This window comes from Rhincodon typus, chromosome 3, assembly GCF_021869965.1.
Source record: "Rhincodon typus isolate 14 chromosome 3, sRhiTyp1.1, whole genome shotgun sequence".
Taxonomy (NCBI): Eukaryota; Metazoa; Chordata; class Chondrichthyes; order Orectolobiformes; family Rhincodontidae; genus Rhincodon; species Rhincodon typus.
Genome location: NC_063334.1, coordinates 94,031,374 through 94,043,503, shown reverse-complemented (window position 1 = coordinate 94,043,503; position 12,130 = coordinate 94,031,374). Strand labels below are relative to the sequence as shown.

Sequence of the window (12,130 nt, the reverse complement as noted above, 5' to 3'; positions counted from 1 at the left end):
GCAGAAAAATTTACTAGAATAGTGGTGGGACAGACTAGTCAAACAAAGATTGGTCTCTTGATATTTAAGAGGAGATTCGACAGGTGTTCAAAATTGAAACAATAAATAAGGATAAACAGTTTCAATGGCAGAGGTCTGCTAGGTCACAGTCACAAAGGTTTAAAGGTAACTGGGAATTTTCTTTTAAGAGTAGTGATATGATGATTTGGAATACAGTCCACAAAAGGGTGGAGGAAACAGATTCAATTGTGACTTTCAAAAAAAGGAAGTGAATAAATACCTGAAGCGAAGAAAATTGCTGGGTTATAACAAAAAGGCAGGGAAGTGGAAGTATTTGGTTAGGTTTTTCAAACTTGTTGATGCAATAGACAAACCGAACGACTTCTTTCTGTTGTTTAAGATTCAAAACTACATATTTATTTTTAAGAAATTTTAGATAATTATGAGATTTTAAATGCCTGTAACCTGGGGTGCATGGAGAAAAGAGAAAGTTGGGAGGAGAAATAAAAGACTACCCATTATCAGCTTATTGATTATGAAGCAATGGTTCTCTGGGAAGCAACTGATTACATCATTAACGTACTTACACTGTCTACCTCAAAAAAACCAACCATTATACTATGCATGAAGGATTTTCGTTTTACCTTCTTACTCTGAACTCATGAATGTTTAAACATGTCTCACATGATATTTTAGTTCTTCAGTAGAGTAAGTTCATTCCTTGGTACAAGATTTACATCATTTTGATAATCGTAAAATAGGTTCACTCCGATATCAATTCCTGATGGGCTGTTCCAAGTAAGTGAACTTAGCAATGTCAAATCAATACAAGTGAAGGTTCACAATAGTAATGTTCATTGTCATGTAGCTCACTTTGCGACCATAAAAGTGTGAGAAAGATGAATGAAGTTAGAATTTGCTAACAATTCCATTGTAGAATACCAACAATAATTGGACTTAATTACAAAATGTGATTGATAATAAGGCATTTGGACTGGTTTACGATAAACAACTGAAAATATTGTGAGCCAAATACTGCCATGTTCAATAAAAGGTTTAATGTATTAATAAAATGGAGCAAAGCCACGGACCATGAAACTCTAAAGTTGTAAATTCTGCAACCAAATAAAAAAACAAAAGGTGAAGGATACATCATATTTCAACATAAATAACTCAGTGTTATTGGGCTCAGATTGCTGTACAAGGAGTTTACGGCCTCTTGTTTATCAAAAACATTGTCAAGTATAAATATAAATATTATTTATATTTAGATTCAGGAACGTCATCTTCACTTCTAGACTTTTTCCCAAAAAACAGTCGATAAAATTTTGATACAAAGCACTGTTGGTAAACAGGCTCAGTAAAATGGAGGCCAAAGATTTATGTATAACATTAATGAAGATGAAACTAAGAGAAAAAGTCTTACATATGTTTGAATTTTTAGCAAAGCAATATGGTTGAAATCAATTTTTGTACAGTTTGCATAACAAATAGAATCCTTTGGTACAATAATGGAAGTAAATGGTTCCGTTGAGTTTTCTGAAAATATGCTGGTCTTATTAAACTTAGTGTGCTAGGCAGTGGAGATATGGAATATTTTCCAATGGTTCCACAACTCTGGATGTGGTCAAGGAAACATTATTGTCACTTATACAATTTTCAAAAATGCTCATAGTTACTGTGGTTCCAGAAACACTTTCATTAATGAATTATGTTCGGATCCAATATTTAACCAGATTGAATAAATCTAAAAAAATAAATATTTATAGACTCAACTTAGACCAAAATAACTATCTTAGTCACTATCATATTCCTCTATCATTAATTCTTCCTCTTCTTCTTCTTCTTGGAAGGATTGGGTTATGGTTGGTTGTGGTTGGCTACTTGGTAAATCTCCTGCACCAGAATGACTTGCGTTGCTGGTTGAACACAATGATGTTGCTGTTGCCTGATCATGTGTTAATGACTGAGACTGGGCACAGTCATCTTCATTATCTAACTCCAGAATACCTGGATCCTTATCTGTTAAAGTTTCCAACGTTAACCTGAAAAACCCCAAAATCAAAAATGTTAAGTGACAGCATCTCATAACTGTTGCAACCATATAAACAATACACACATTGTAAGTGTTGTGAAGACTAACACAATGAACCATTGCTAATGCAAATATAAGGTGACCTCTTACCACTACAAAGTTCAAGTCGTAAATTTGGTAAGAGATTACAATCCAGACAACAGAGTAACTAACAAAGTCTAACTGGTAGATTACACCCAATGAAAATATTTTTTCAGCATTGATCTCATTGCCATGAAGCATCAAAATAAAACTGACTCCAGCTGGTTTCTGGTGCCTCACTGTCAGCTTCAAACGATTACATCTACCATTCCTTGAGGCCAAAGCAGTCCAGTTGCACAATACAAATATAATGCTCTTCCACTTAAGACAGACCTTCCAAGATCTGAATCCAAGTAATTTTTTGATCCTCAATTCCCACTTTTGAAACTAGATTAATTTCCTATGGTGTTCTTTGCAGTAATCTGACTGAAACAGTTTTCACAAGGACAGGAGAGGGTGTAGTTACAAACTGCATATACTCTGCAGCTAAGACAAAACTGTACTTTTCAGGCCAAGTCCATTTACTGGTAAAGAGACTCAGATCAGAGGTCAATTGCAGTTGAGTGGCACCAGGTTGGAGGCAAGTAGCGTCAAATAACTGCTTTTCTTATGTAAAAAAAACTTCTAGTTGATGACAGTTTAATTTTATTTGCTGCGTCAGAGTTTTATAGCTTTGTGAAGAGTTCAGATCGGATGTGTACAGAAATATTGGCTTCCATTTTAGAAAAAGAAAGCTTCTTTTGCATGTTGCATCAAATCTTTTGCTTATTCAGAACTCTGAAATGTTGCTTGGTGAGGAAACTGTAATGATCTGTTCCAAGCCAGATGGACCCAGGATTAAAATTACTGGTTAGAGACAAAAAAAACTGCAGATGCTGGAAATGAAGGTAGACAAACAGGAGGACGGAAGAACACAGCATGCCAACCAGCATCTGGGGGAAAGGAGCAGTCAACGTTTCGAAGAAGGGCAATATCCGAAACATTGACTGTTCCTTTCCTCCAGATGCTGCCTGGCCTTCTGTGTTCTTCCAGCCTCCTGTCTGTCTACATTAAAATTACTGGCTTTTTTGTGTTTTAAAAAGAAAGTGTTTTCCATCTTGTAGTGCTGAAATCTGGGGTGTGAGGGACAAAATGCACCTCACATTCATGTTTTCAAAACAACGCAAGAAGTTTGCCTACAGGACTATTTATGCCAAATTAGAGGATAAACTGTTTTATAAAGAATAGAGGTATTACAAAATGTCTTATTCTGCTGCTAAATTGAACTGGTATTACTCAACTCCAGTACTTCTAACTGGGTGAAGAAAAAACTGAGATCAGATTTTAATTGCTGTTCAGACTATCAATAACTATTAGTCCAGGTCTGCTCTTTTTTTTTCAAAAGAAAAGGTTATGACTGTTGACATGAATGAAGAAGCTGCAGAGAAGCAGATTCTAGCATTTTCTATTGCCTGGGAACTTCTCTGTTGTCACTGACTAGTTTGATTACTTTATACTGAATTTGCAACACAAAAAAACAGACAAGTTTCAATCTAGTTATCAAAGAATTAATTTGGTGCTTCTCAAATAGTGTACCAAGATCTCTGCATTTACATGAACTGGTAAGCAAATTTCCAGTTTGAATGCCCTATTTGAAAAGAAGGGACTCAGATCGTGCAACATTAACTCACTGAAGTTGCAATTTAGATTAGATTTCAGATCACAAAGCGTAGTTTTCCTGCATTTTTGAAATTAATGCTAAGACTGCTACAGATCATGATGTAGATCAGAACCCTGAACTATCAAAACCTGACAAACCAGTTTGTGGTAAGTTCCATTTAGCAATTAGGGACATTGTAGCCCTCACATACAAAGTATGATATGAAAGTGTTTGTTCTCTGCAGTGTTAACATATCATTTTTAAAGGCTAGATGTACGATACATGGATAGATTAAAATGTATATATAATAAAATGTATTTTTAATGTGAGGATCACCTGTCTCTTGAATTCCTAGACTGATAATTAAGGGCAATTTTCTATTTTTCCCCCCAGTTATGCAGCCACTGTTGTTTCTTCAGCACAAAGATCTCCAGTATGGATTAAAGGCATCCCAGTAATGTTGGAAGATCCATTATTGACAACTTACTAGCTGCTGTGCGGTTGAGCTTCATTTTGGAGCAGCCTCCTATACTAGTTGTGGCCTTCAACTGGCAGTCAAGGCAGAGGCGCTTGCATCATCTAAGAGCCTTCCAAACGTTTTGAAAACTTATACAATTGTTAAGGAAAAAGACAGGTCAAATCTATTCTGTACTTTGGGAGAATGTCCATGGAATATTATTTAAAAATTTATACCTAAGCAGCTTTGAGAATTAATTGCAATTGTTTTAGTTTTTAGCTAAAATTGTTTTATATTACAGCAAAGCACAGAACAGGATATTCCTGGAATTGGAAATATTGATGTTGTCAAAATATACATGTAATAAGTGTGTAAACATTTAGTAATAAGAGCAGTTAAACACTTCCCTTTTTTTGTCCTTTCTACAGTGCTGTTGTAATTTCAAACTTAAGTACATTTTAAACCAAAATTCACTAAGGAGAGACAAATTGGAATTTCAGACTGGCCCAAAGATAATCTTCAGAATTCTAAGTTAAGTTCTTATTCACCAGCAATTGAAACAAAATTACAAGTAACTAAATTCCACCCTTCTCCTCACCCCCCTCAATTTGGCTCAAGCAATAAAGATTGTATAATACAATTTTACTCCCCGCCCCCCGCCTCACCCCCATCCCGGAGAAATACAGAACAATAGGCAACAACTTATAACGTTTCAGGACTTGTCACATATTTGGAGAGAAATTTCTACATACCTAGTAGAGTATCTCTTGAAAGGAAACCTTCCCACATCATGGATAAAATTAATTTGGGCTGTCCAGAAAATAGAAAACAATTTTGTAAATGTAGTACAGATGTAAAAAAGTGTAACATCATAAAACTGCAGTCATTATTGTGTGAAGAGTGATCTTGCTGTTTTATTGCAATTTTTCATAAGTTGTTTTTAATTTCTGCTGTATTCTCTTAAGCACTGCCCAAATGGAAGGTGCTGAGAACCTATTTTAAGTTTCTAATTTACCATTTGTTAACAGGTCAGAAACAATAGCACAGCAGAACTGAAATTCAAGGATCAACACATTCACATTAGTAACAAAATAATTCTATTTACAAGCTTGTTATAGTCAAAAAGTGAACCTTCCTGACACTTATAGGATTGAGAGTCTGCATCAGACAGTTTCACCATTGCCCACAATTTATTTTCCAAATAATCATTACACAATATGGTGAATATTCACCATTCTCTAACTGATTCCAAATTAGTCTCAAGATATGATGTGGTAGACAGTTGAGTTTGGAGGCTTAAACCAACACTGAGAAATTAATTAGTTGTAGGTCATTGCCAAATACTGGCCTCGAAAGATGGGCAGGGGAGTTTAATTAGGTGGGAGGCAAATTGGCTTGGCTGTAATGTCTCCGGACTAATTCAGAGGGGATTTAGGGATAAAAAGAGAAAATGATGGAGACACCCAGTAGCTCTGGCAGCATTTGTGGAGAGAGAAACAAAGAAAATGTGTTGAGTCTAATAGGAGTTGTCTTCAGAGCGAAGGAAACTTTGTTTCTCTTTCCACTGATGCTGCCAGTCCCAATGAGATTTTCCAGCACTTGCTAGTTTTATGTCAGACTTCCTGCATCCATAGTACTTTGCTTTAAATGTCCTGGGGACATGGGATTCAAATGGTAGACTGTGAAACTAAATTTAATAAAACTTGGAATTATCAAAACGTAGCTTTATATGGTGACAATGTAACCACTGTCATTTAAAAAAATACCACTGGGTTCATGAATATATTTCAGGGAAGGAAATCTGCTGTCGTGATCTGGTCTACATATGTCATCCAGACCCACACCAATATGGTTGAATCTTAACTGGTCTCTCAAATGGCCTAGTAAGCCACTCTCAGGAAAAAGCTAGAGTCTAACGTAAAAGACATGATAACAGAACACTTGAAAAGCATTAACAGGATTGGGCAAAGCCATCATATGTAAAGGAAATCTGTTTAACAAATCTACTGAAGTCTTTTTTTATAAAAAGTATGGATAAGGGAGAACCTGTGGATATGCTGTATTTAGATTTTCAGAATGCTTTTGATAAGGTTGGGGATTCTAGAACCAGGGGAGAGTTTCAGGATATGGGGTAAACCATTTAGGACTGACAATGAGGAAAAAAGTGTCATTGCTCAAAAAGGTAGTAAATCTGTGGAACTATCTATCTATCATAGAAGGCTCCGAAGGCCAAGTCACTAAATAAATTTGAGAGAGAGACTGATAAAATGTTTAGATATTAAAGACATCAATGGGTATGGGGGAGAAATTGAGAACATGGCATTATATTAAGATCATAGTCAGAGGATCAGTCGTGAATCATATTGAATGGCAGAGTAGGAGTAAAGGGCCAGATAGCGTACTCGTACTCTTAGTTTCTATGTTTCAGTTATATTAGACTGCTACAAAAGTCAAAACAAAGAAATAAAAAACTTTTATTGGACTATCTGGCATCATCCTAGGTATAAAGTCTTCCTCACTAACACCTGAGGCTTGTACCAAAATTGGGAGTTGTCCCACAGATTAGTCAAGCCTAACATTCTAAAGGTATGATTCTGTGAGTATAGCTATGTCTCAGACATCATCATCATTGGCTATATCCTATCCCACTGGCAAGGTAGACTGACCAGAAATGGTGACAGTCAGGAAGTTGTTGTTCTGGGAATATTCAACATTGACTCAAGACTCAATAATGTACGGTAACAGTTCAAACACAGGCAAAAAAGCTCTCTGCTGTTAGCTGCCGACTATTATCCCTTAGCTGATGACTCAGTACTCTATGTCGAACATTATTTGGAGGCAGCACTGGAGCATGACATTAGCAGAGAATGTACCCTGGGTGAGGGTAGCACCTGGTGGTATTGTCACTCAATGTTAATCCAGAAACTCAGCTAATGTTCTGTGGACACGCATTCAAATCCTGTCATGGTGGATGGTGGAATTTTAATTCAATAAAGAATCTTGAATTAAGGTTCTAATGATAACCATGAAACCATTGTCAATTGTCAAAAAAAAACCATTGAGTTCTCCTTTAGGGAAGGAGATCTGTCATCCTTGCCTGGTCTGGCCTACATGCGACACCAGACCCACAGCAATGTGGTTGATTTTTAACTGCCCTCTAGGCAGTGAGGGATGGGCAATAAATGCTGCCTAGCCAGAGATGGCTATATCCTGTGAGTAAGTAATATAAACACTTATAGCTTCACACATCAACATCCCACCAAGAGTCAGATTGTTCCATACGCACGTGGCAAACAGCACAATGTAAAGATTCAGAAAACAAGTATCTGACATGGCAGAATGAGAAAGGGGAAAACCAGTCAGTCAGTCAGTCAGTCAGTCAGTCAATCATGGAGGATGCACTTGATTCTGTGCAGGTAGCTGTAGGATAGGCTTTTACCAAAAAAAAAAAAAGCAGCCGGATAAGGGTATACTGATTTTGTCAAGATCTCAAATGGAAAACATAAATCTGCAATGACTTCACAGATCAGTACTTCCATGCCAAAGCGGCTGAATTATGGTTATTGAGTGGTTGTGAGAGGAAGGGGAAGAGATAAAAAATCTCTCCCTCAATGTCACTAAAACATAAAAGCTGGTTATTGACTTCAGGAAGCAGAGTGGAGGGCACACCCCTAACTACATCAATGGTGCTGAGGTGGAGATGGTCAACAGCATCAAGTTCCTGAGAGTGATGATCACCTGTACTGTTCCACCCACGTTGATGTTATGGGCAAGAAAGCACAACAACTCATCTAATTCCTCAGGAGGCGAAAGGAAATTCAACATGTTGGTAAAGATGCTTACCAATTTTTATAGATGTACCATAGAAAGCAATCTATCCAGATGCATCATGGCTTTGGATGGCAACTGCTCTACCCAGGACCATAAGAAACTATACAGAGTTGTGAACACAGCCCAATCCATCATGTAAGCCAACCTTCCATCCATTGACTCCATCTAGACTTCTCTCTGCCTCGGAAAGGCAGGCAACATAATCAAAGACCACTCCTACCCCAGTTATAATCTCTTTCAACCTCTTCTGTTGGGCAGAAAAGACACAAGCTTAAATGTACCAACAGATTCAAGAACAGCTTCTTTCATACTGTTAATTGAACTTCTGAATGTATCTCTCAAATTTTAAATTTAAATGTTGATCTCACTCTTTGTGCACGTTCTCTGCAGCCATTACATTGTATTCTTCACTATGTTTTATTACCCTAAAGCACTTTGTATGGTATGATGTGCCAGTACTGCATGCACAAAAAAAAAACCTTCTCACTGTGCCTAGAAACATGTGACAATAATAAATCAAATCAAAAAAGGAGGAGGAAGAGGAGGGGTAATGAACAACCCAATGGAACAGAGACATGGGGTTCAAGGGCGTATAGTTGCACATGAACATGCAGGCAAGAAGAGGAAAATAAGGATCTTCAATGTCGTCAAGTGCTGTACCGAGCTAGAATGTAATAAAGGCTTTGCAGCTACTTGCAAGTAAGGAAAAGGCAGTGCGAGACGTATCCTGGCATGACTAGGAATTCAATCACGTACATCTTCCACTTTCTGCAGGCAGATCTGCAGCTGTGTGGCTTGGGAGGATGTGCTACGCCTGTAGTGCTGAAGGTCACAGCAGCATTGAATTTCCTAATCAGTAGTTCCTTTCAAACCTCAACTGGGGACACGTCTTGACATTTTCCAATTGGCAGCCCAGAAGGGCATTGTGGTTCCCCAATGCCTTTTACAGGAAAGCAATATAGTTATTCCAATTCATTATGGACCCAGAGCACAGATATGCAGACATTGCTAGGTTCATCATCAGGGACAAGGTGCAATTGACTACACACCTGCAGCACTTGAACCTCTCTGGCATTAATCCAGCTAGATTCCTGAACAGGAATGGATTTCACTCCCTCAGGGGTCAGCTCATTTCTGATCACAGGCAGCAATTCCTGCAGGTGTATGCCGACGGTCCAGGGAACTATACCCTTGGAAAGGGAGGAGAGGGATCCAATTGTCATCACGTACATTGGTACCTCAACATTGGTAGGACTAGAAAGGAGGTTCTGTTGAAAGATTTTCCAATAGTTAGGAGCTAAATCAAAAGGCAGAACCTCCAAAAGGTAATAATCTCAGAATTACTACCTAAGTCACATGCGAGGGTAAATGAAATCCAGTTGCTAAATACATGGCTCAAAAGGGATTGAAGTCGGGGAGAAAAGTCTTTCAGTTTATGGACACTGGCACCAGTACTGGGGTAGAAGGGAGCTGGTCCAGTAGGATGGTCTTCACTTGAACCATGCTGGGACCAGTGTCCTGGCAAATTGAATAACTAATTAAGGGGTTGGGGGTAGAATTTGGGGAGATTCGAAGTATCGGCTTTCAAAGCTAGAGGACATAGCAGCACTACAGGGCAGGTATTTGGGTAATGAAACCCTGAGTGGGTCAGGAAGGGACAGAGTGTACAAACAGTAAAATGGGGTCAGAGGGAAACATGCTTAAAAGGCAAAATTAATGGCTCTGAATGCACATAGTATTTGAAACAAAATAAATACAGGTAAATCATAACTACAGGTAAATGGATATAATCTTATAGCCATAACAAAAACATGGTCACTAGGAGATCAAAACTATGAACAAAATATTCAAGGGTAAGTGACTTTTGAAAAGACAGGCAGGAAGGAAAGGATGGAGGAGGGGGTTAGCATTGCGTGTACGGAAAGCAATAAATACTACAGCAAGAAATGATCTGGTATCAGAAGATGCACTACCAAATAGTTGGATGTAAGAAGTGAAAAAAGGGAAAGACAACACTGGCAGCTGTAGTCAAAAGGCCCCCTGTCAGTAGCTATTTAGTGGGACTGGGAATAAATCAGAAGGTAATGGGGTCATATAAAAATGACATAGATTAATCATGGGTAACTTTAATCTTCGTGTAGATTAGGATAGTCACAATGGGATTAAGAACTGATAAAACCACTGGGTCTAATGTGATTCATCCTAGTACATGAAACGAACTAGCTACAGAGATAGTAATATTTCAATAATCCTTAGATTCTGGAAAAGTCACCAAGGATTGGAAAACTGCAAATGTAACACCTTTATTTAAAATGGAAAGGAAACACAAAATAGCTAACTATAGGATATTAGCTTAACATTTTGTCACTAACAGGATATTCAGAGTCTTAGATGTAATAGCAGAGCATTTAAAAATGTATCATATGATCAAGAATAGTTAGCACAGTCACAAAGTGGAAATCATGCCTGTCAAATTTATTAGAATTCTTTGAAATAACAAGTAGGATAGATAAAGCAGCGAGTACAGTATATTTGTATTTCCAGAATGCACTGATATGGTACCACACATTAGGCTACTTAATAAGCTCATGGGTGTTGGAAGTAGTATATTAGTATGTATAAAGGATTGACCAATGAGAGAGAGTTGGGTTAAGGGTACATTCAAATATGGTGCTTGGAAGGTCCTAGAAAGGGGACAAAATTTCCTGCCCATAAAATGTGGTGTTTCACACGCGCATGAAAACGCACTGAGCCGAGAAGAACATAATCCTGGGAGAAAACCTGAGTGGAAGTGCCTTCCGTATTTAGGCCCATCTCCACACTTAGTCTCCAAGCCAACAAAAGCAACAATCAAAAATACACGTGCATCCTCTTGCTTCTGAGAATTTTGCCTTGGAAGTTATAAAATGAAAATTAAACATAATAATTAGATAACTTTCCCCAAAAGTACACATGCAGCAACTGTTATACCTTGTTGGTACTACCTTTACATCAAATTATACATTACTGAAAACAAATTTCTGCTATTCTATTAATATTAAACTGCTTACCTTGGTTTCTCATGGGGTTCGTTAACAGAGCAAGATATGGCAATAGCTGGGTCTGAATGCAATATGGGGCCAAACAGAAATTTGAAAAAAATCCTTTGGCTGCAAGACAGTTTTCTTTATACTGAAAGAACAGGAAGACAAGTATTTTATGTATTAATTTAAAAAAAATTGTGATTGTAATCTAACACAAAGTAACATAACCAAGTAATTCATTAATGAGAGTTGTTGCAACAAGTACATTGCTGCTGGATTGCACCATTCACATTCCACAGAGAATTAACCCATCTGATTGAACAGCACCTGGATAAATCACTACCAGAATTTATCAGCCAAATAAGTTCCGCACATACCTTTCTACTTATTGAGAGCCACTGTGGTTTGTGTAAAGGTTTGAAGCCAGCTCCTCCTCTACAATTAGCTCGAGCTCTAGCTTTGTTAGCATGAATCAACCCTCGTGCAGCAACAGACGTACTATATTTCTGCATAGTTGAACGATTCTAAGGAAGTTGTATTGAATGTACAGAGAAATAGGTTTATTAAAATTTGGTGCAAGATAGGACCATAAACATGACCAATTCTCTCAGAGTTTCATTTGTCTGTAAATTAGGATATAATGCAAAATATATATCCGCTTTCCAGTTATGTAGAATCATAAAGTAGGCCAGTCAACGCTTTCAAAAGCAATCAAGTTAGCTTCACTCCCCCTCCCACAGTCCAACAAATTTTCTCTTTCTTCAAGAATTTATCCCATTTCCCTGTGAAGGCTACAAATGAAAGGGTGGTGAATACTCAATCAGTTATTGCATTCCAAACTGTAACCACCCGATATGTACAAATGCTTTTCCTTGTGTTATTTCTGGTCCTTTTGCAAAGCACTCAGAACTCATGTCCATTGGTTAATGGCCCTTCGGCCAATTAGAGCAGATGCTCAGAGATAGTAGGAACTGCAGATGCTGGAGAATCCGAGACGACAAGGTGCAGAGCTGGATGAACACAGCAGGCCAAGCAGCATCATAGGAGCAGAAAGGCTGACGTTT

At 37.8% G+C, this 12,130-nt stretch overlaps 1 protein-coding gene across 5 annotated transcripts in view; it reads right to left on the bottom strand.

Annotated features, from left to right (window-relative positions):
- Positions 1-1,041: 1,041 nt before the first annotated feature.
- Positions 1,042-12,130, bottom strand: part of rad17 (RAD17 checkpoint clamp loader component) — a 52,375-nt gene continuing 41,286 nt past the window's right edge. For 4 of the 5 annotated variants that reach the window (XM_048595176.1, XM_048595175.1, XM_048595178.1 and 1 more), the window contains 4 exons: positions 11,444-11,590; positions 11,094-11,214; positions 4,965-5,022; positions 1,042-2,045 (listed from right to left, as the gene is read on the bottom strand). In XM_048595176.1, coding sequence (XP_048451133.1) covers positions 1,796-2,045; positions 4,965-5,022; positions 11,094-11,214; positions 11,444-11,590 — 576 coding nt within the window. In that variant the 3' untranslated portion in view covers positions 1,042-1,795. The remainder of the gene's footprint in view (positions 2,046-4,964; positions 5,023-11,093; positions 11,215-11,443; positions 11,591-12,130) is intronic. The other variant, XM_048595179.1, reaches the window with a different exon arrangement.